The sequence below is a fragment of the Acomys russatus genome, chromosome 19 (genome assembly GCF_903995435.1).
Source record: "Acomys russatus chromosome 19, mAcoRus1.1, whole genome shotgun sequence".
Classification (NCBI taxonomy): Eukaryota; Metazoa; Chordata; class Mammalia; order Rodentia; family Muridae; genus Acomys; species Acomys russatus.
Genome location: NC_067155.1, coordinates 17,861,461 through 17,885,186, shown reverse-complemented (window position 1 = coordinate 17,885,186; position 23,726 = coordinate 17,861,461). Strand labels below are relative to the sequence as shown.

At 55.4% G+C, this 23,726-nt stretch overlaps 2 protein-coding genes across 2 annotated transcripts; one reads left to right on the top strand and one right to left on the bottom strand.

Annotated features, from left to right (window-relative positions):
* The first annotated feature begins 188 nt into the window (after positions 1–188).
* On the top strand, positions 189–12,712 carry Plekhg2 (pleckstrin homology and RhoGEF domain containing G2). The gene is made up of 19 exons (XM_051162781.1): positions 189–330; positions 1,002–1,134; positions 1,642–1,901; positions 1,985–2,085; positions 3,240–3,306; positions 3,415–3,461; positions 3,706–3,850; positions 4,089–4,226; positions 4,401–4,601; positions 7,063–7,155; positions 7,259–7,345; positions 7,650–7,683; positions 7,778–7,879; positions 7,976–8,023; positions 8,099–8,137; positions 8,317–8,333; positions 9,432–9,608; positions 9,740–10,619; positions 11,160–12,712. Exons 2-19 carry the CDS (start codon positions 1,026–1,028, stop codon positions 12,668–12,670), a joined length of 4,056 nt encoding a protein of 1,351 aa, XP_051018738.1. The 5' UTR covers positions 189–330; positions 1,002–1,025; the 3' UTR covers positions 12,671–12,712.
* Positions 12,713–18,584: 5,872 nt separating this feature from the next.
* Positions 18,585–22,122, bottom strand: Rps16 (ribosomal protein S16). Its single transcript, XM_051162757.1, has 5 exons — positions 21,975–22,122; positions 20,954–21,055; positions 19,039–19,135; positions 18,903–18,950; positions 18,585–18,802 (listed from the first exon to the last, which is right to left on the bottom strand). The coding sequence occupies exons 1-5, from the start codon at positions 22,020–22,022 to the stop codon at positions 18,657–18,659; spliced, it is 441 nt and encodes a 146-aa protein (XP_051018714.1). The 5' UTR covers positions 22,023–22,122; the 3' UTR covers positions 18,585–18,656.
* Positions 22,123–23,726: the final 1,604 nt, after the last annotated feature.

The window sequence follows — 23,726 nt, the reverse complement described above, 5'->3', positions numbered from 1 at the left end:
TCCTCGGAGGTGACTTCATCCCTGCCTCCTCGGGTTCTGGAGACTCTGGGATCCCGGTCCCCGCTACAACACAGCAGCCCTACCTAGAAGACTCAGGAATTCGGGTCCCCAGCGCCCCCGCCAGAGACTCGAGTGGAGGGGGTTGCGGCATCTTCCACTTAAAACAACGAGACTTTCGGACTCTGGACCCTAACTCTTCCCCGGATTCTGGATTCCCAGATCCCCCAAGTCCACGAACCTGAGTGCGGGCTGTGAGCTCCCCCGGGGACCGCGCGTTACTTTGCAGACGCGCCGGACTCCCGACCCCCAGGGCCTGTGGCTCCCGGGGAGGTGAGGGGAAGCGAGGGGTTGGGGGGGAGGGGGCGGCGCCGAAGCGGAACAATGAGGGGGCGTGCCGGCGAGGGGGGTGGCGGAGGCGCCGGCGGGAATCGGGGAGCTCGGGGGGGGGCGGCGAGGGTGGGGGGGGAAGACGCTCAGGCGGTGGGGACCGCGGTTGGGGCGCCGAGGGAAACCGGCTGGAGCTGGGTGAAGGGCTCGGGGCCAGCGCCCCAGCGCAACAGTCCTGGGCGGGGTAAGGAGCCGTCTGCAGGACCCTGGCATCCGGTCCCCCAGCCTCCGCCCTCCCCTGGGACCCCGCGGCCTCTCCCGCCCACGGTTTTTCCCAGCCCTGCCCCTCGCCCTCAGCTTCAGCCGGAGCCGGAGAGTTCCCAGGATCCCTGAGCCTGGGGGAGGGGGGGGAGGGCCACCCCACCCCCACCCCGGCCCCTTAGACAGATGGGACTTGCAGACTCGGGCATTTTTGCGGTCTTTTTTCTTTGTCTCAACCTTTCCATCTTTAGCTTGTCTTCTCAGCTCACTTCCTTCTGTCACTTTCTATCTCTCTGGGCGCCCCCCATCCCCCCCACCTTGGATTTAGATCAACTTCATCCCCTTATCTGGGAGTTAGGAGGGGCTGCAAGGCCAGCGAAGAACAGTTGCCAAAGAAGTGGGTCTCTTTGTAGGTCCGGGGTTGTGCCCACTCAGCCATGCCTGAGGGAGCCCGGGGACTCAGCCTGTCCAAACCCAGCCTTAGGCTCGGGTGTGGCCACCAAGGTGAAGTTTGCGACTGCGCGGCTGTGAGTGGTACTCCGACAGGTGAGCCGCCCAGACAGGTGGAGCCTGTGGGCAATTGTCCTTCCTAAGGAGGGGACACTGAGCATCCCTCCTGTGGCTGGCCCAGTGCTGCCAGCAGCACCATGGCCAAAACAGCCCAGCCCTGTGACACAGAGGAGTTGGACACAAAGAAGTCTTCTGCACACAGGGGACAGTGTGTGCAAAGGTCCACAGCTGCACCTTTAAGTAATTGGACAAAGTTGAGTGTGAGGGGGTGGGGGCTGTTAAAAGAGATGCCTGTGAAGGGATCTGCATTGGTTGCGTCGGATGGGGGCCCCCGTGGAGCTGAAGAGTTTGGACTTGAACAGAAAGGGGGTTATGCTTATGGGAGGGACAAGATCGGTTGGACAGAGTCATAAATGATAGTTGTGGTTGACGGAAGAGGTGAGTTAAAGCCCAAAGGGCTGATAGGTACAGGGTTGGACCCGACAAGTTAGGGTAGTGGAGGAGAGACCTGGGGGAGACCTGACCACTTGCTCCCTGCTTTAGCAGCCCCTGCAGGCCCCACCATGACTTCCCTGAGGGGTTCTGGCAGCTCCACCTCCTTGAGTACCGTGGGCTCTGAGGGGGACCCATCTCCAGCCTGCTCAGCCTCCGGGCCAGAACCCCTGCCCGAGCCCCCCATACGCCTGCACCTGTCACCTGTGGGAATCCAGGGGTCAGTGAAACCCTCAAGGCTGGAGCGAGTGGCCAGGGAGATCGTGGAGACAGAGCGGGCCTACGTCCATGACCTTCGCAGCATCGTGGAGGTGAGGTGGGCAGGCACCTGAAGGGAGGGGCGGAGGCGGGGCCCCAGGCCCTTGGCCTCTGTAACCCCTTGTCTTTCCTTCAGGACTACCTGGGCCCTCTGACGGATGGCAGGGCCCTGGGCCTGAACATGGAGCAAGTGGCCACGCTATTTGCCAACATTGAGGACATCTATGAGTTTAGCAGGTGGGGGGGGGGGCAGAAGGGGTTCAGGGGACCAAAAGGGGCATGGCTGCAGTGACAGCAGGGAGGGGCTGCGTTCTAACACTAACCTGACTGCCTCTTCACTGCCCTGTGAAGGATGGCACTTGTGAGGTGTGGTGGCACTTGCGTGAGCAGGATGGGCACGGTGGGGAAGGATACAGCCACAGAGATGCCATGCGCTAAGTTCCGTTCTCACACCTGAGTCAGGCCTGGGTTCTAAGAGTCATATAGGGCGTGAGTGCCCAAGACTTTCCCAGATTGACCGCTCAAGTTCCCTGGGCCCTAAGACACTCTCGGCTGCTCGCTCTAGTGACGAAGGGGCCCGGGGCGCAGATACGACAGCTCAGAATCACAAGAGCAGCCTTTGTGGTTGGTTTTACTATTTAGCATAAACAGGTTCTGGAGGAACTAGGCTGGCTTGGAACTTGCTAGGTAGACAAGGACAGCCTTAACTCAGTCTCCCTGCCTCCACCTCCCAAGTGCTGGAATTAGAGGAATGCGCCACCACACCCCAGCTGGTCTTGGATTTTTGAAATAAGGTCTCCCAGTGTGTGACAGTATGGGCTCCGAGCTGGCCTCAGAATTGAGATTTTCCTGCCTCAGCCTCCTGGGGTGAGATTATGGGTGGGCGCACCGTGCCTGGCTTGTAAGAGCCTTTTTTTTTTTTTTTTTTAAAGATGGAGCTTGAACCCTGGACCTTGGACATACTGGGCAAGCTCTGTATCAGTGAGCTGTGTCCTAAGCTTTTCTCTCTTTTCGTTTATCTTGAGACAAGTCTTCACTAAGCAGTCCACACTGGCCTTGAACTCTGCACCCTCCATCCTTGCCTCCCAAGTAGCTGAGAGTACAGGCTAGTGCCCCCCCCCCTCCCCAGCTTACAACAGAATTTTAAGATCATCTGTTCGGGGATTCCCAACACCCCCTTTCCCAGGGCTGCGGTGTCACTCCCTACCTAGGTCAAGATGTGCCAGCTGTGACAGGGCTTTTAGGATGAAAGTTATGCAAAGACAGAATTGGGGGGAGGAGGAGGTACACGCTTTTCTCATAAGCCGCCTGAGGCTCCTTGTCACTGTTGATCTCTCTGGGCAGAGGAGGTGGGTGAGTGGGTCCTTTGCCTTCTCCCCCCTCCCGCACAGTGAGCTCCTGGAGGACTTGGAGGGCTGCAGCACTGCAGGGGCCATCGCGGAGTGCTTCCTGCAAAGAGTGAGTAGGAACCGGCCTTGGAGGTTAGGGAAGAGCTGGGCTGGACTGAGTGTCATGCGGGGCCTCTGGAAAGCTAGGCAGTGCTGACTCCCTCCCGTGTCCCCGCAGAGCGAGGATTTTGACATCTACACTTTGTACTGCATGAACTACCCGAGGTGAGGCAGGAGGGAGTCCCTGATTGGCGCCAGGCTGTTCCCATGAGCTAATCCCAGCCACCACCCTCCAACCCACCAACCCACCCAGAGCCCAGAAGGAGCCCCTGCCACAACTGACCACCTCACCTGCCCTGCCCTGATCTTCCGGGACCCTGGCCACTAGCCAGTCCCACCCAGGCTCACCTGCTGGAGCACCAGCCACCACTGATTTGTGCCTGTGTACCTTCCCCTCCCCCCCATCAAGCTCCCTGACTGTGCTCCGAGAGCTGTCCCCGCCAGCCACTCTGTGGCTGCAGGAGCGTCAGGCCCAGCTCCGTCACTCCCTGCCTCTTCAGAGTTTCTTGTTGAAGCCTGTTCAGCGCATCCTGAAGTACCATCTCCTGCTGCAGGTCAGCTGTGGTCTTCCCCCCCCCACCACCACCACTCCCTCCCCCCTACCCCCACCTAGGGCCTTGGCTTGTGGAGGGGGCATCACAGTTAGGTCAACCCCTGGTTTCCTGGGTTCTCTGTGCTCTAGCCCTTCCTCTCCTTCGTGTTACTCTGCCTCCTGTCACTCTCATTTTCTTTTTTTTTTTTTCTCTTTCCTTCTTCTCTTCCACCCTGTGTGCCCTGCTGGATGCCTGGCAGGAACTGGGCAAGCACTGGGCAGAGGGCCCAGACACTGGCGGGCGAGAAGTGGTGGAGGAAGCTATTGTGTCCATGACCGCAGTGGCCTGGTACATCAATGACATGAAACGCAAGCAAGAGCATGCAGCGCGCCTGCAGGTGGCCCCAGGGTGGGCTGGGCCAAACTACCCTGGGGATTGATCTTGGGGGTGTGTAGGGGGGGAGCGCAAGACGTTCAGCGCGTCCCAGTCACTAACACCTCTGTTCTGGCCTGTATGTGTGGTGTGCCACCAACCTGGGCCCCCGTCTCCGTGCCTGGTGTGATCCTGGCAGGAAGTGCAGCGGCGGCTGGGTGGCTGGACTGGCCCGGAGCTCAGTGCCTTTGGAGAGCTGGTGCTGGAAGGCACCTTCCGCGGGGGCGGCGGGGGAGGCCCCCGGCTGCGTGGGGGCGAGCGCCTGCTCTTCCTGTTCTCCCGGATGCTGCTTGTCGCCAAGCGCCGGGGCCCTGAATATACCTACAAGGGCCATATATTTGTGAGTATGGGGCGGGGGTCTGCGTCAAGACTGTCACAACCGGTAGACCTTCAATACATAGTCACTTGAATACCCGAAGGGTGTGTTAGGGGACAGACTGGCTTCCAAGGACCGTATTTAGCCCAGTGACATGAAACGGGGGTCCTCCTGAGACAGGAGGATCAAAGATTCAAGGCTAGTCTGGGCTACAGAGAAAGTTCAAGACCCGTCTGGGCAATTTGATGAAACTCTGTGTCAAACACTAAAGGCTAGACTCACACCTAAACATCCAGCAGTCAAGGGGACTGAAGGAAGGTCAGCCAGACCTACAAGGGGGCTCAAGGCCAGTGTAGGTTACATAATGAGACCTTATTTCCAAAACAAATGGCAGCAGAGGCAAGCCGATCTCTGAGGGTTCTAAGCTAGCCATGACTATGGAGTGAGCCAGACCCTGTGTCAAAACGCAACACAAGCAATTAAAAAAAAAAAAGCAACAGTGAACTTAGCAGGTAGCTCCGTGGCCCAGTGAGTAAAGATGCCACAGAGCTGCCCTCTGGCCTCCACTGGTACTTGGTGGTGTGTACACCCCTCCTGTACGCAAGTAAGTAAAGTTTCTTGGGCTGCAGAGACGGTTCTTACAAAGGGTCCAGATTTAAGGCCAGCATTCACACCAGGCTGCTCAGAAACACCTGAACTCCAGCTACAGGGGATCCAAAGCCCTTGGCTTCCAGGAGCATGTGCGATTTGTTTTTGAGACATGGTCTCACTATATAGTGGCCTGGAACTTACAGATAACCGCCTACGTCTGCCTCCCAAGTGCTGGGATTAAAGGTGAGAGGATGTTTAGCTAGAAAGCAAAGGCAGCGAGTTTGCCTTCCAGAATAAAGAGCAGATGGAGCCATGTGGTAGTATCCCACATTTTTTTTTTTTTTTTTTTTTTTTGTTTTTCAAGACAGGGTTTCTCTGTGTAGACTTGGCTGTCCTGGATTCGTTTGTAGACCAGGCTGGCCTCGAACTCACAAAGATCCACTTGCCTCTGCCTCCCGAGTGCTGGGATTAAAGGCGTGCGCCACCACGCCCAGCCACATTTTATTTTGCTTGTATGTATGTGAGGGCGGAGCGGTGGGGGCGTTAGCTCTCCCAGTTCAGTTCTGTCCTGCCACCTGTGGAATCTGGGCATTGAACTTGGGTCTTGAGGTTGGCACACACTTCTGTCCCTCACTAAGCCCTCTGTCCAGTTTATAGTTTAGCTGCCTGGAACTTGCTGTGTAGGCTGTGCTGACTTCAAACTTGATGTACTGCTCCTGCCTCAGACTCCCAGGTATGAGGATTACATCATGTGCCGTCATGCCTTGCCAGTATTTTTCTTGAATTAAAAACAAAAAAAACAAAACGGAGGACCCTATTGGGGAGGCCCGAGGCAGGTAGATCTCTGCATTTGAGGCTAGCCTGGTCTACAAAGCAAGTCCAGTATAACCAGGGCACCAAGAAAAAAAAAAGAAAAAAAAAGAGCCGGCTATGGTGGCACATGCCTTTAATCCTAGCACTCGGGAGGCAGAGGCAGGCAGATTGTTGTGAGTTCGAGGCCAGCCTGGTCTACAAAGTGAGTCCAGGACGGCCAAGGCTACACAGAGAAACCCTGTATCGAAAAACCAAAAGAAAAAAAAAAAAAAAAAAAAAAAAAGACGAGCCATAAGCCAGTAATGTGGCTCAGTAGGAAGAGTGTTTGCCTCACATGAAGAAAACCGTGTATTCCATCCCAACCCAATAAACCAGTAGTGGCACATGCCTGTAACTCTGGCAGTCGCTGCGTGTGGACAACATGTTGGAATTCAGGGCACTGAGGCCAACTCAGGCTGTGTGAGATACCAGCTCAAAAAAAAAAAAAAAGGTAGCCAGACATGATGGCGCACGCCTTTAATCCCAGCACTCACGGCAAGCAGACCTCTTTGAGTTTGAGGCCAGCCTGGTCTACAGAGCTAGTTCAGGACAGCCAGAGCTACACAGAGAAACACTGTCTCAAAAAACAAAACAAAACAAAATGCCATTGCCCACAGAGGTATCCAGTGAGAATACCTGGAGGGTACAACTGAGCATCATTTAAAAATGTGGGAGTGTAGAGGGTACTGTGGTGCACACCTTTAATCCCAGCGCTCGGGGAGGCAGGGCCAGGCGGCTCTCCGTGAGTTCGAGGCCAGCCTGGTCTACAAAGCAAGTCCCGAATAGCCAGGGCTACATATAAAATCCCTGTCTGGAAAAAACAAATACATAGATGGTCCAGAAGAGGAGGGAATTACACTTTATGCATGTAGGGAGGAGCCTGGTAAGGGAGTGAGTGGGCAGAGCCCAGACTGGCAGGACAAGCAGCTAAACAGCCTGTGGGGGAGCTTCTTTCTAGGAGGTCAGAACCCTAGCATTCTCTGAAGGGTGTTTGGAGCCAGGAGGCTCTCAGCACCCCACCCTCTCTGCCCATCCCCCTCAGTGTTGTAACTTGAGTGTGAGCGAGATGCCTCGAGACCCCTTAGGATTCAAGGTGTCAGATCTGACCATCCCCAAGCACAGGCACCTGCTCCAGGTACGCAGAGGGTGGGCTGGGCTGACCCCCACCCCTACCACCCCCACCCTCAGCACCCCGCAGAACCCAGATCCCCGACCCTCTGCCTACCTTACCCCCCCAGGCCAAAAACCAAGAAGAGAAACAGCTGTGGATTCACTGTCTCCAGCGCCTCTTCTTTGAGAACCATCCAGCTACCATCCCTGCCAAGGTGTGGACCTGCCCACCGCCAAGTGGCTGTGGTGTGGGCGGGGCACTCATGCTATCTAATGGCTAAGCCCGCATGCGCACGCAGATCTGGCAGGCTCCTGTTCTGTGCCCTTGGGCAGGGAGTCGCTGGCCTTCAATATTTTCACCTGGAGGGACAGTCTCCTACCTTGTAGGGCTGTGGTGAGGGATTGGCTGGCATCATCCTGACATGTGAGAAGCATCCGGTCGTTTCTGGGGATGGCTGTTGCTCAGCGTCTGCCCTCCCAGCGCCATCCCTCCATCACCTCTGTCTCCCTGTTTTTCAGGCAAAGCAAGTCCTTCTGGAAAACAGCCTGCACTGTGAGTCCTGGGGCCAGGGCTGTGGTCCTATGCCAGGAGAGGAGACGCTTCCAAGAAAGTAGACGCTTTGTCCCCCCCAACTTTTCCCCCACAGGTACTCCAAAAAGCAAACCTATCCCAGAACCCCCAACATCCCCACTGGATTCTCCCCGACCGCGAGATGCTCGAAGTTTCACCCCTGGCAGGAGGAACCCAGGTAACTGAGGTAGAATGTGGGTTTGAGTCCACAGCCCCTCCCCCAAGCCTGAAGGGCTGGTCTCATGCTGGACTCCTGACCATCTCTTCCCCACAGCTCCGTCTCCAAGACTTTCTGGCAGTCGCCGTGGCCGCAGGCAGTCTGGTGAGTATTGGCCACTTGAAGGGGACCCAGGGATCCAGTGGCCTGGCCTCCTAACATCCTGTATCCTTCCCTCAGAGCCCGTAAAGGAAACTTACGTCGTTTTCCCCCAGAACGGTTAGTGACTGGTCCGTGTCTGTCAGTCTGTCCTTGTCAATTTCCAGGAATGTTGGGGGGGGTGAGAGGGGGGTGATGGAAAGGGAGGAAAGGAATGTCTGATCGATTACAGGGAATAATAATTTCCTCCTATGTCTTGCTTTATTCTTTTTTTTTTTTTTTGACTTCTCCATCCCCAGAGAAGCCTCAAGTCAAGGTAAGGGAGGGTCAAAGCCTGGCACCTGAGCCGGCGGTGGTGGCGCATGCCTGTAATCCCAACACTCGGGAGGCAGAGGCAGGCGGATCTCTCTGAGCTCAAGGCCAGCCTGGTCTACAGAGCGAGTCCAGGACAGCCAAGGCTACACAGAGAAGCTCTTGTCTCAAACAAACAAACAAACAAACAAACAAACAAACAAAAAAGCCTGGCACCTGAATTCCTAGCTCCGGCGGGGAAAAGAAATACCACAATTCTGGGTCAAAATGAGCACAAGATTAAAGGCTTGAGGACATAGCTAGGTTGGTTCTGTGCTTACCCAGCATGCACAGGGCTCTAGGTTTGAGCCCTTAGTAGCACATAAAACTAGACGTGGTGGCATAAGCCTGAAATCCCAGCACCAGGGAGATAGAGGTGTAAGCAGCTCAGGAATTCAGAGTTGTCCTTGACGACAGGCGAGTTCTGATCTGGCTGGATGGGACTCAGTAAAAGGGTGGGGGCATTAAGGCAGGTGTCCTGGCAGGTGCCTGCAGTTCAAGCTAGACTAGAAAGGAGTTGGGAGGCAGAGGCAGGCGGATCGCTGTGAGTTCGAGGCCAGCCTGGTCTAAAAAGCTAGTCCAGGACAGCCAAGGCTACACAGAGAGACCCTGTCTCGAAAAGCCAAAAAAAAAAAAAAAAAAATACACACACACACACACATACATACATATATATATATACACACACACACATATATATATATATATAAATAAATAAGCAGCCAGGCATGGTGGCACCTGCAAGAGGCAAGTGGATCTCTGTGAGTTCAAAGCCAGCCTGGTCTACAAAGCGAGTGCAGGACAGCCAAGGCTACACAGAAAAACCCTCTCTCAAAAAAAGAAAAAAGTGTGTGTGTGTGTGTGTATGTGTGTGTGTGTGTGTTGGTTGGTTTTCAGGGGAATAACAGTGGTAGCACGTCAAGTATTCAGGAGTCCCCGAATTCCATCCCAGAACCACATTTTACCCTGACTCAAAAGTTAAGAGGGTGGGGTGGGGCTCATGATTTCCCGGGGGAGTGTGGGGCACAGAGCACTCCTGTCTCTTCTCCTCCTCTTCTCACAGCATGCCGGCAGTGAAGGAGAGCTCTGTGCCCCGTCCAGCTTGCAGCCACCAGCGCCTGCTTCCGTCCCGCCTGAAGACCTGGAGGATGCCGGGCCTCCCACACTGGACCGGTCAGGGACTTCCATCACTGAGGAGATTCTAGAACTGCTGAACCAGAGAGGCCTCAGGGACTCAGGGGTGAGCCGAAACTGCCTTCACAGCAACCCTGGAAGCACTGGCCTTGGGCAGGCAGAGTGAGACCTCAGTCCAGGTCGGCCCACCCATCCATCCCCGCTGAAAGCTTGGCTTCCTTTGTGTCCCTTCTACAGCCAGCCACCCACGACATCCCCAAGCTCCCCAGAGACTCCAGGGGGCCCGTGGAAGATGAACCCCTCCCGCTGTTCGGAACCCTGCCCAGCCGAGAGTCTTCTGAGGAGGAGGAGGAGGAAGAGCTGGAGATGGATGAACGAGAGCCTTCTCCGCTCCACGTCTTAGAGGGGCTGGAAGGTCCCAGCACAGCTGAAATGCTTCACATGCCCAGCCTTCCAGAGATCCCAGAGGCTCCCTGCCTTCCCAGTCTCGCTGACATTCCTGGCGTTTTTGAGATACCCTGCCTTTCACCCATGTCCAGTGTGTCTGACATTCCCAGCTTGGCCAGCACGCACTCCTTCCCCCTTGGCTCCTGGCTCCCTGGACCCCTGCCGGAGCCAGCTCAACCTCTAGCCACCAGGAGGGAAATGTTGGCTGGGAGCGATCCAGGAAGACTGAGCGAGCCACCCTCAGAAGGCAGGGATGGGAAGGAGGAAGATGGCACAGAAGGCGTGCCGTTCCCAGCTGTGCAGACCCAGGGTGGCACCTCCCTTGTCCAAGGATTCCCAGAAGAGCTGGAATACCGTTCTTGTTCAGAGATCCGGAGCGCCTGGCAGGCGTTGGAGCAGGGGCAGCTGGCCCGGCCCGGCTTCCCGGAACCTCTGCTGATCCTGGAGGACTCTGATCTTAGTGGAGGCAGCACCAGCGAGAAGGTGGCAGTGCCACATTCGGAGCGGTCAGCGTCCCGGGTGCGAGAGCTGGCTCGGCTCTACAGCGAGCGGATCCAGCAGATGCAGCGAGCTGAGACGAGGGCATCCACCAACGCGCCCCGCCGCCGACCTCGAGTCCTGGCCCAACCCCAGCCATCCCCCTGCCCACCCCAGGAGGAGGCCGAACCAGGTGACTTAAACTTTTTTTTGTTTGTTTGTTTTTGTTTTTTGTTTTTTGTTTTTTTGAGACAGGGTCCCTCTGTGTAGCCTTGGCTGTCCTGAACTCACTTTGTAGACCAGGCTGGCCTGGAACTCAGAGACCTGCCTGCCTCTGCCTCCCCAGTGCTGGGATTAAAGGCATGCGCCACCACGCCCAACTTAAACTTTTTTCTATCCTTGTTGCTAGGGCCTCTACCACACTCTGAGCCACGCCCCCAGCCCCTCACTGGGGGATTCTAGGCAGGGGCTCTACCACTGAGCCACACCCCCAGCCCCTCACTGGGGGATTCTAGGCAGGGGCTCTACTACTGAGCCACACCCCCAGCCCCTCACTGGGGGATTCTAGGCAGGGGCTCTACCACTGAGCCACACCCCCAGCCCCTCACTGGGGGATTCTAGGCAGGGGCTCTACCACTGAGCCACACCCCAGCCCCTCACTGGGGGATTCTAGGCAGGGGCTCTAGTGCTGAGCTACAACTTTAGCCCTTGACCCTCTTTCCTTTGCACACAGGGCCCCTGCCTGCATTTGGACATGTGCTTGTATGTGAGCTGGCCTTCCCACTGAACTGTGCCCAGGAGTCCGTCCCTCTGGGCCCTGCTGCTCTGGTTCAAGGTGCCACACCTTTGTCTAAGCAAGGAGACGACCTGAACGGCCAGAGTCTAAGTGTTTTAGATTTGCCCAAGCAAGACCATCTGGGTAGCTGCTGTCCACCTCCTGTTCCTTTGCCTGAACAAACTGACTTCCAGAGCAGCCAGATTCCATCTCTTCTGTCCAAGCAAGATCCTCCAGACCTCCAGGTCCCAGCCACCTCAACGTCACCTGATCAGAGTCGGCTCCAAAGCCAGTGTCCACTTGCTACTCCTTCAACCGAGCATAGAAACGACACAAAAATCCAGGTTCAGTCCAGCACCAACTGCCTCCCTGGGCAAGAGCGTCACACAGACCTCCAAATGCCCAACACTGTGCCGTTGCCCAGCGAGGAAGCAAGTGCTGGTGTTACGATCTTAGCCACCGCCCCTTTGCCCAAGCAAGGAGGTTGTGAGACCAGCCAGAGCCCAAACAGTGCCCCGGGAAGCGAGCAAAAAGATGTCAGTGTTGACCAGGGCCTGGCTGCTGCTCCTGGTGGCGGCCGAGCCCTCAGCCCCTTAGCAGTGTACCCAAGCAGCCCTGACCATGAGGTCCCGGCCACCGCCCCACTACCGTTGTCACCTGACCTCCCAGACTTTGAGGGCCCTGGCGCCTTGCCTCTACCTGCACAGGCAAACCATCTGGACAGCTGCGGGCCTCTGAAATCTTTGCCCTGGGACATTCAGGTGCCAGCTGCCATACCCATGTCCCAGTCACGAGGCCTTACAGACAGCAGGGCCAAAGCGCCCCCATCTTTCCCCAAGCAGGAAGAAGCTCCAGATTGTCTGGGTCCAGAGGCCAGCCACATAGTAGACACAACATCTCCCAGACTGGCTTCACTGGGCCAACAGGACCCAATAGATGGCCATGTTACACCAACCGTGCCTTTCACCGAACAAGAATTCTCTCAGGATTTTCAAGGTCTAGTAACTTCCACAGTTCAGACCACCACAGGCTTAGCCAAACCAAGAGGTGTAGTCTCTCATGTTGCTATGCCAGAGTCTTCAGACTTGACCCCACCGCATAGCCCGTCGCTCTCCACTCGCCAGCTCCTGGGCCCCAGTGCAGCTGCCCTCTCGAGGTACCTGGCAGCTTCGTACATCAGCCAGAGCCTGGCACGGCGTCAGGGACCTGCGGGGGAGGGCCCGGTAGCCTCCCAGAGTCACTGGTCCTCCTCTGCCCCCGCATCACGGGCACCTTCGCCACCGCCTCAGCCTCAGCCCCCAGCCCCTCCAGCCAGGAGGCTTAGCTATGCTACTACAGTCAGTATCCAGGTTGGAGGTGGTGGGCGCTTCCGACCAGCTAAGGCCCAGGTCCGGCTAAACCACCCTGCTCTCTTGGCAGCTCCCCACCGACGAGCCTGTGGACCTTCCCAGGGCCCAGGGCCTTCCTGATGGCTCTATTTGTAAGCCTGGACGTTAGACTTCTAAACTTCTGGCCGGGAGGTGGTGGCGCGCGCCTTTAATCCCAGCACTCAGGAGGCAGAGGCAGGCGGATCACTGTGAGTTCGAGGCCAGCCTGGTCTACAAAGTGAGTCTAGGACAGCCAGGGCTACACAGAGAAACCTTGTCTTGAAAAAACAAACAACAACAAAAATAGACTTCTGAGCTTCAAGAACTGTCACCAGGTGCCATCCAGCCCTTTATGACATCCAGAGTCTGGACACAGGTCCAGATACGGCTGCAGCTTTCTAGCCCTGGGGATCTGTGTCCACAGATGGTCTTCCTGCGGTCAGGGTTATTTTGTGAATTAATTTTATGAACTGCTGTGTGTTTTGTCATTCTTGAGGTAATGGGAGCTGGTAAGACACGGTGAGTGGGGACAGGGAGCACTGTTGTGGCATCACGTGAAAACTCCCTAGGAACATTTAGGGATGTCTCACGTTGGGCTCGCAGCTTGTTGGGAGAGTGTGCTTGCTTAACCGTACGAAGTTGAACTCCCAACACTACATAAAATTGGGTTTGAGAGTGTATACTTTTCATCTGTGGAGAGGGAGGACCAGGTATTTGTGGCCATCCTTGGCTACCATAGCAAGTTCAAAGCCAGCCTGAGCTACACCAGAACCCACAGCGATCCACCTGCCTTTGCCTTCCGAGTGCTGGGGTTAAAGGCGTGCGCGGCCACTTTCCAGCCTTTATCCAACTCTCATATTCCAGTCTTAAAGCTAAATACATCCCATATCGACCTCTCCATCTCAATATTGTCACATGTCCTTCCATCTGCCATCTCTCTCTCTCTCTCTCTCTCTTTTTTTTTTTTTTTTGGTTTTTGGTTTTTCGAGACTGCAGCCTTGACTGAACTCACTTTGTAGACCAGGCTGGCCTTGAACTCACAGCGATCCGCCCGCCTCTGCCTCCCGAGTGCTGGGATTAAAGGTGTGTGCCACCGCACCCGGCTCTGCCATCTCTCCTTGATGGGGTTCTTCCAGGTACCCTAAAACCCCATGGCCTTTCTGTGTTGACACCAGGGCAGATTTAAGCTGGGGTTGTGGGCGTTTCCCTGGGAGCACTCAGGCCCCCCTTTTCCCATGAATATTCTGATTATTGTGTCCAGCGTCCACCACACACCCACACCCACACCCCTCCTCAGTTGGGAGCTCTGCAATTCCTCGGCAGCCCTTGCCTCCCACAGAATAATTCAAGCCGTGGAGAGACAAAAAGGGGTTTTGTGTTTGGACCCTGCCCCTCCCAGCAGCAGTCTGCCGGGGCTGCATAATTTAAACAGTTTGTTGGATGACAGACGGCTGCTCCTTTCGCTGTCTGTAAAGCTCCCTAGAATTCTAAGTCATCCCTGTGTCTGGGCTATAAATTCAAATCTCCTTTCTGTTTGGTGTGTGACATTCCTCTCAGAGTGCTGGCTTTCCTGTCCTTAAAGTAATGAGTCCCTGAAATGGGTCTTAGCATCCAGTAAACACATCCTGTCATTTCTCAAGGGTATCTTAACCTGTGACTCACCAGGGAGTCATTCTAATCAGGGGTGTATACACACACACACACACACACACACACACACACTCGCCCTGATCTACAGACCTCAGGAATCTGATTATTAGCCATTGGCTAAGCACCCAGAGGCTGTACTGTATTACAGCGTAGCTCCTGGCTTTAGGGCTGTCACTGTGTGAGCCTATTCTGTTTCGGCCCTCAGCATTTGGTTTGGTTTTGCACTGAGAACCAAACCAGGACCTTACATTTTGGAGAGGTTGGCCATGAGCTCAGTCTGTCCCCGACACCCTGAGGATGGCTTTTCTGTTAGCAATGCTGGGCTTGCTAGGCAAGTGCTCTGCCACCACAGCGCAGCACCTAGTCCCAGCCCTGGCTTGTTGGTGGGTTGGTGTGTGTGTGCATGCACACGAGTGCAGGTGGCCCTGGAGCCCAGAAGAGGGCGTCTGGAGTTCGGGTTCTGGGTGGGTAGTAATGAGCCAACCAGCTTGGGTGCTGGGAACTAAACTAGGGTCCTCTGTAAGAGCAGTGTGCACTTCTAACCACAGACATCACTCCAGCTTTGTTACTACTAATCGGTATAGATGAGGGAACAGCCTCCGCTACAGAGTGGGACCCCCTCCCGACCCAAAAACAGGAAGAGGAAAGAAGCACGGAGAAGCAGTGCTTTGTTTAGTCTCATTGCTGGAAAGGGCTGAGCAGGGACAAATCCTCACAGCCTGAGTTGCCCACCAAGTGCCAAGAGCCACCAGGGTTACAAGTGGGAGACTGTGAGTCAACCAGCCCAAGACCAGACTGGATAAAAGGAGCTGCTTTCTTACTGAATACCATTCTGCCCGCAAGCCCGGGACCGTGCCTGGAGGCTCCCTCACTGCTGGGTCCTGTGTTTTCCCCCCTCACACTCACATACACAGTGACTGTGGCTTCCCCCAAGGTCAAGACTGAAGCTGGCCCTCTGCACAGTTGCACATTCCCGGCCGCCCCCAACTGTAGGAAAATTCCCAGCCTGGCCTGGGCTCCCAGCGGCGCCGGAATTCCCGGTATTCAAGGAGGTAGGGAGGGAGAAAGGGCAGCCGGCTGCAGAGCCTGGCTCGGGGAAGGAGGGGCAATTCCCTTCTCCAGATGTGTTCCAGCTGTGCCTCCAGGAAAACCATAGGGCCCAGGCTAGCGTCAGCCCCGCCTCCTCTTGATGAATTCCGTTCCTCATCCTGTCCCTACTTCGCAGCCCCAGATTACCAGGGTTAGGAGGGTTTTTTGCCCATCGCCTGTTTATCGCTACACTCAGTCAGGCGCAAAGAGGGGGTGGGGGACAGTGGTGATGTGGCTGGTGCTTGGAGTCCCAGCTGCTCCAGAAGCTGAGGCAGGGGGATCCTCACAGTAAAAGTCCCATCCCCCTCACCGCACCCACCCCTTTTTTTTTTCCAAGACAGGGTTTCAGTCGCGATCTGCCTTCCCTCTTCCTCCTGACTGCTGGGAATAAAGGTGTGCGCCACCATGGCCCTTCTGAATAACAGTGAAACCAGGGGTGATTGCAGACGTCTTTAATCCTGGTAGAGGCAGAGGCGGGCGGATTGGAGGAACACTGAGTTGGAGGCCAACCTGATCTACAGAGTGAGTTCCAGAGCAGCCAGAGCAATGTATAAAAACCCTGTCGGGGGAAGGGAGGGAGGGAGCAGGAGAGGGGAGGGGAGGGGGACAAGAAGCTTGCTGCCTTTCTCTGCCAGGGCAATGTAGAGAGAGACCTGCCTCAAGTGGAGCCTGTTGCCCACCCCCTCCGCCACCCCCCTCCGCAGTTCTCATTAGCTGCAGCTCCAGTAATGTCTTTGACACTAGGGACGTTTTCCCAGGGCCACCAAGAGCATATCAGGTAGTACTGAGCCTGGCTGGCACCTGCTTGGCCTTTGGTGAGTCCCACTCCACTTTTCTGTGCCTGATGTTAGTGCTGTCCCATGGAGCCTTTCTGCTGGGTCCCTAGCCTTCTCAAGGCGGAGGCAGGCAGATCTCTGAGACAGCCAAGACTACATAATGAAATCCTATCTCAACCACAACAGCAACAAAACCCTCTAAGTGTATGGGGCTGGAGAGATGGCTCAGAGATTAAGAGCATTGGCTGCTCTTTCAAAGGTCCTGAGTTCAATTCCTACCAACCACATGGTAGCTCACAACCATCTATAATGAGTTCTGGTGCCCTCTTCAGGCGTGCAGGAGTTTCATGCAGGCAGAGCACTGTATACATAATAAAGCTTAAAAAGCAAAAACACCAGCCTGGTCTACAAAGTGAGTCCAGGATGGCCAAGGCTACACAGAGAAACCTTGTCTTGAAAAACAAAAACAAAAAACAAACAAAAAAGCAAAAACAAAACAAACAAACAAAAAACCTAAATAGCTCCCTGGCTCTGTGTGGTCTTTAGCAGTGGATCTCCAGGCTGAGTGAACTTTCCTGATTGACATGCAAGGCCAGTACCCTCCAAGGCCAGTACTCACCAGTGCAGCTCACTGGCCGCCGACCACTCAACTACTTTGACACCAACTCTACCAGTAACAGCATTTTATCAACAAAGTGGGTTCTGGTCACCAAGGTCCCCGGATCACATCTCTGAGCTGTGTGAATAAGACCGCTTACCAACAGATCCTGACTCATAGCACCCCCAAGAAATCCCCTGTGACCTCCCGGCTGGACCGGCTACTCTGTGCGCTTCAGCTTCTCCCACAAACTCAACGCTCTGACTTTGTGCTCCAGTGACAGGACTGCAGGGTACAGACAGGATGGAGGGTAGACTTATCGCCTCTCAGCACAGCATGAGGGGCCTGGGCCTCCTCACCTTCTTCTCTGGCCCAGTATTATTCCGTCTGCATGTATGTCTGTGTGAGGGTGTCATGTCCTCTGGAACCCACATTGTGAGCTGCAATGTGGGTGGTGCTGGGAATTGAATCAGAATCTTCTGGAAGAGGGCCGGGCAGTGGTGGCACACGCTTTAATCCCAGCACCCAGGAGGCAGAGGCAGGTGGATTGCTGAGTTCGGGTCTACAAAGCAAGTCCAGGACAGACCAGGCTACACAGAGAAACCCTGGCTCAAAAAACAGTTGTGAATTTCAGAGGGTGGCTCTGTGGTTGAGTACTTAATGCCCAGGGGTGGGATTAAAGGGGTGCAGTGCAGCACCACTACAGGAGCAGACCTGATGGTGTAGACCGTCAATCCCAGCTCTAGGCAGAGGCAGATGAATACAGATATATCTCTGAGTTTGAGGCCGCTCTACAGAGCAAGTTCTGCTAGAACAGCCAGAGAAATAGAAACCTTGTCTTAAAAAAAAAAAAAAAGCCTGGCATGGTTGCACACACTTGTTATCTCTATACAGGGGAGACAGGCAGATCCCAGCAGCTCATTACTTGATACCAATCTTCTAAAATATATACAATTGCCTAGGTAGTAGGCAATTCACAAACTACAAACGCCAAGGGATCTAGTGTACACACACACCTCTCAACTACAGACTCCAGGGGCTCCGGTGTACACACACCTCTCAAACACTTTAAGGCCAGAGAGATGGCTCCATGAAAGTGCTGGCTGCTCTCCTAGGACTTAAAACCCTCTTCTGGCCTCTGCAGGAACCAGGCATGTGGTGTGCTTACATACATATATATATGTATACTACATATCACACATATATGCACAAATAACCTAAAATATTTTTGGGGGGGGGGGTAGGAGTTTGAGACAGGGTTTCTCTGTGTAGCCCAGGCTGTCCTTGACCTCAGAGACCCACCTGCCTCTGCCTCCGGAGTGCTGGGATTGAAGGCGTGTGCCACCACTGCTCAGCAACCTCAAATTTTTAAATAAAAAATATTTAAGGGAGGCAGCACTTAACATCCAAGGTGGCCCTCTGGTATCTACATGTGCACTTATACATTCATGTACATAAAAACTATGTACACTGTAGACAGCCAAAGCCGCTGTCTCCTAGGTTCTACGTACAATGCACCCCATAAACTAAATCTACCTGCCACCTCTATAAACCAGAGACTAGGGAGAGTTATTTTAAGGAGGCTGGGTGGGAGTGGCACACACCTTTAATCCCAGCACTTGGGAGGAAGAGGCAGGCAGATCACTGTGAGTTCGAGTCCGGGACAGCCCAGGCTACACAGAGAGAAACCGTATCTTGAAAAAAACAAAACAAAAAAGTAGCTGGATGTAGTGATACACACATTTAATTACAGAACCAGGCACAGATGTTGAGTTTGAGGCCAGCCTGGTCTACAGAGAAACCCCGCAGACACATAAAAATCCCCTGGGAAGGCAGCCACTGCTGAGCCAGCCCAGCAGCCACTTACTAAGGGTGTGCACTATGTCTAAGCACAAACAAAAGACCACAACATAGAAACCAGAATTAAAATCCTAGGATGTTTATTACAAAGGTAACCCTGATTCTTGAGATGGGTTTATCGGTAGGATTTCTGGTACCGAGCACGGGCCCCAGGACCTCCGAACTTTTTGGACTCGCAGCGACGGGGGTCAGCTACAAGCAGAGTCCGGTCATACTGGATGAGGATGTCTTTGATCTCCTTCTTAGAGGCTTCGTCCACATCTGGAGATGAAGAGACAAGAGTCAAATAAGCACAGCCCTCAGCCTGGCTCCCACACGGCCCCCGGCCATAAGCACAGCCCTCAGCCTGGCTCACACTCACATTTCTGGTAATAAGCCACCAGGGCTTTGGAGATGGACTGCCGGATAGCTGCAGGACACAACGAAAAAGCTTTGTGAAGACCCAAGTTTGCTCCAGGAGCTGCCTCACACTCACGGGCCCAGATCCTGGGACTCACCATAAATTTGGGCCACGTGACCACCACCCTTCACACGGACACGGATGTCCACACCAGCAAACCGCTCCTTGCCCAAAAGCAGAACGGGCTCCAGTAGCTAGAGAAATGGGAGGTGAACAGATTTACGTCATAACTGGACAGCTTATCCACTCTGCCTGGGCATTTCACATCTCCCTCCTTCCCACCATCCCCAAAATAAAGAAGGCAACCTATCAGGAGGGCAGTGCTGCTGCACGCCTTTAATCCCAGCACTTGTGCGGCGGAGGCAGGTGGATCTCCCGGGAGTTCAAGGCCAGGCTGGATAGCCAGAGCTACAGAGAAACCCTATCCTGAACCCCCCCCCAAAAAGGGGGGCACTGGCAGAGGCAGCAATCTACCCTGGAAGCAGAACTGACAGGGGCAGCGAGGTCCTTCCACCCTCTCCTGAGCCTTCCCTAGCCCACATCCCAGTCCTGACTTATTTGGATCAAATTACGTCCAGCATTTAGAAGCTCCATGAGATCCAGGCCTAGACCCATCTGAATCTTTGCTGTTTCCCCAATGCACCACATGGGATACACACTAACCCTTCAAGTAACTGTACATGTGTGTACATGTGTGTATACATACGTACACACACCTCAAAATCCCTGAGATACAAAGTAAGCCTGTTTTCCACTCTGCAAAGCATCATGTTCCTTCCCTTTGAGGAATGGGTGGATTTTAAGGCAAACCTTTCATATCTGTTCCACATAACCCCCAAGAATAAAACAAAAAGTCCCCATTTTACAAAGCGGACCCAAGGGACAGCAAGTCTAGTGGCTCTGCCTGACCATTGTGCCCAGCTTGATATAAAACTTTAGGGCAACTAATGTTTTTCCAATTACAGAAATCCCACACTTCCAGCCAGGCACAGTGGCACACGCCTTTAATCCCAGCACTCGGGAGGCAGGAGGACCGCTGTGAGTTCGAGGCCACCCTGGTCTACAGAGAAATCCTGTTTTGGGGGGAGGGGGAAACACAGACACAGACACACCAAATAAATAAAATTTAAAAAAAAAAGAAAGAAAAGAAAAAAGCTGGGTGGTGGTGGTGGCGCACACCTTTAATCCCAGCACTCAGGAGGTCTACAAAGTGACTCCAGGACAGCCAAGGCTACACAGAGAAACCCTGTCCAAAAAGAAAAGAAAAAAAAGCCCACACTTCTTTTAAATGGAAGTGGCCCAGATCACATCCACTCATCGGCCACCACACTCAGGAATATCTCGGGATGGCCAGTGACACCCCCCACCCACCAGATTTCCCAGACAGCCCTGGCAGTCATGAGAGATCCTGCTGAGGGCTGGGATTAAAAGTGTGCTTCACAGCCGGGTGTGGTGGCGCACGCCTTTAATCCCAGCACTCGGGAGGCAGAGGCAGGTGGATCACTGTGTGTTCAAGGCCAGCCTGGTCTACAAAGTGAGTCCAGGACAGCCAAGGCTACACAGAGAGACCCTGTTTCGGGGGGCGGGGGGAACACCTCACTACGGCGATCGGGTCGCACACACTGAGCTATTACTACTATTCCCTGGGCCACCACCGGCTCCTCGCCGCTGGGCAGGCTTCCAGGCACCGCAGATTGAGTTTTATTATTTTTAGCTTATTATTATTCTCTTGTTTGTTTAGTTTTTTAAATTTTATTTATTATGTGTACAGTATGCATCAGATCTCATTATAGACAGTTGTGAGCCACCATGTGGTGCTGGGAATCGAACTCAGAACCTCTGCAAGAGCAGTCAGTGCTCTTAACCACTGAGCCATCTCTCCGGCCCCGAGTTTTATTTTTTTACCAGCTCGGACTTCACGGTTCCCAGCCCAGGCCCAGACAGCGTCGAATTCATCCGGGGGCCTCCTTCCCTCCCCGCGCCTCCCAGACGCCCGCGCCCGGCCCCGACACCTTGTACTGCAGCGTGCGCGGCTCGATCATCTCCAGGGGACGCCCGTTCACCTTGATGAGCCCATTCCCCCGTTTGCAGTGCGCCACGGCGGTGGCTGTCTTCTGTGGGAGGCGAGAGGGGCGCGGGGCCGCCGTGGGTGAGCTCGGGGCCCCAGATCCCGGTGTCTCCCGGTCCCGGTCCCCCCCCCCCGCCCGGGCCTCCCTCGGGGCCCAGATCCCCGGTGTCTCCCGCTCCCCCCCCCGGCCTCCCTCGGGGCCCCAGATCCCCGATGTCTCCCGGTCACCCCACTCCGGCCTCCCAGATCCCCGGTGTCTCCCGCTCCCCGCCCCAGGTCCCCGGTGTCTCCCGCTCCCCGCCCCAGATCCCGGTGTCTCCCGGTCCCCCCACCCCGGCCTCCCAGATCCCCGATGTCTCCCGGTCCCCCCACCCCGGCCTCCCAGATCCCCGGTGTCTCCCGCTCCCCCCCTCGCCTCCCTCGGTGACCCAGATCTCCGGTGTCTCCCGCTCCCCGGTGTCTCCCGCTCCCCCCCCCCCGGCCTCCCAGATCCCCGGTGTCTCCCGCTCCCCGCCCCCGCCTCCCTCGGTGACCCAGATCCCCGGTGTCTCACGGTCCCGGCCTCCCAGGTCCCCGGTGTCTCCCGCTCCCGCGGGGCCCAGATCCCCGGTGTCTCCCGGTCCCCGCCCCAGATTCCCGGTGTCTCCCGCTCCCCGCCCTCCCAGATCCCCGGTGTCTCCCGGTGCCCCCACTCCGGCCTCCCAGGTCCCCGGTGTCTCCCGCTCCCCGCCCCCGCCTCCCTCGGTGACCCAGGTCCCCGGTGTCTCCCGCTCCCGGCCTCCCAGATCCCCGGTGTCTCCGGCTCCCGGTCCCCCCCCCCGGCCTCCCTCGGTGACCCAGATCCCCGGTGTCTTCCGCTCCCCGCCCCCGCCTCCCTCGGTGACCCAGGTCCCCGGTGTCTCCCGCTCCCGGTCCCCCCCCCGCTCCGGCCTCCCTCGGCTCCTCCCATCCCGCCCCCGGCACACCTTGCGTCCGAAGACCTGCACGGACTGCAGCGGACCCTTGGACGGCATAGCTGCGAGGAACGAACACGAGGTCCTCACCGCGCGGCGCCGTCACCGGAAAAGGGAAGAGCGCGGCCGCCGGGGCCGATTTTCCAGGGTCTGCGCATGCGCCCTGAGCGCCGCGTCGCGACGGGAGCGCGCTTTACGGCTGACGTTGAAGCCAGCAGGCGCGGCGGGAACGCCCTTAGGCGGGCACCTCCAGGGAGGCGGGGCTGGGCTCCTTGATGTATTTATTTATTTTTTTCCCCCTTGCTCTCCCGCAGCCTTGGTTGTCTTCGCTTTCGGCCAATTCTCACAGACACCCCTGCCCCGCTTCTCCCCTCCTCCAGGCTGGTCCTCACCCTCCCACCCGATCTCCTCTTTCCCAGGATCCACTGCGCCTCCCCCCTGCCCACCCTCTTTTCCCCAAACCATCTTCCCTAGGACCCTAGGATGCCCCTGTCCCTTCAGATTCTCCGCCGCCCATCTGCTTTTCACCAGAATTTGCCTTCTTAGCCCGGGGGCGGTGGTGGCGCACGCCTGTATTCCCAGCACTCGGGAGGCAGAGGCAGGCGGATCGCTGTGAGTTCGAGGACAGCCTGGTCTACAAAGTGAGTCCAGGACAGCCAAGGCTACACAGAGAAACCCTGTCTTGAAAAACTAAAAAAATTATAATATTTTGTGAGTGCAGGCTCTCGAGGGCGCCTCGGATCTCCCTAGAAATGTAGTTACAGGGTGTCTGTGAGCCACGTAGAAACAAACTCACGTCCTCTGTAAGAAGAGGAAGCAGGTGCTTTTAACTACTGAGCCATCTTTCCGGCCCCCAGATGATCTTAATGCTCCACTAAACCCTCCGCTCTAAGTCTCTACCCCACAGAATTCTCCAGCCCACCGATTTTTTAAAAAAAGATTTATTTGGGGCTGGAAAGATGGCTCAGAGGTTAAGGACACTGACTGCTCCTCTAGAAGTCCTGAGTTCAATTCCCAGCAACCACATGGCGGCTCACAGCCATCTATGTAATGTGATCTGATGAGCTGCAGGTGTAAGTGCAGCCAGCACACTGTATACGTAATAATAAATAAAGATTTATTATCATGTACAGTGTCTGCCTGCATGTGAGCCAGAGGGCCAGAAGAGGGCGCCAGATCCCATTACAGATGGCTGTGAGCCACCCTGTGGTTGCTGGGAATTGAACTCAGGACCTCTGGAAGAGTAACCAGTGCTCTTAACCCCTGAGCCATCTCTCCAGCCCAGCCCACTAATTTTACCTGAAGAAACCCAGCTTTTAGTTTTCCTGTGGTACCCAACCCCAGAATTCCCATAAGTCAAGGGGAATCTCTCGTTGGGCGACAGCTTTCTCTAGCAGTACAGGGTGTTGGGACATGTCAGGGACTTGGGGACAGTTGGAGGGCAGGGCTGTCAACAAGAAGGTGAGGAGTCCTCATGTACACCTGTATTCATAAGTGTCTGGCCAGCCTGGGCTACATGTGACCCCACCTCAAAAGGAAAGGAAACCCACCTGGTGAAATGTTCAAGGCTGACAACCCGAGTTCGAGTCCTGGGACCCACATAGTAGAAGGAGAAAACTGCTAGCTCTACGCAAGGTCCACACGTGTGTGTACACACACACACAGACACACGCACTTTTTTGTTTTGCTTTTTTGTTTTTCGAGACAGGGTTTCTCTGTGTAGCCTTGGCTGTCCTGGACTCACTTTGTAGACCAGCCTGGCCT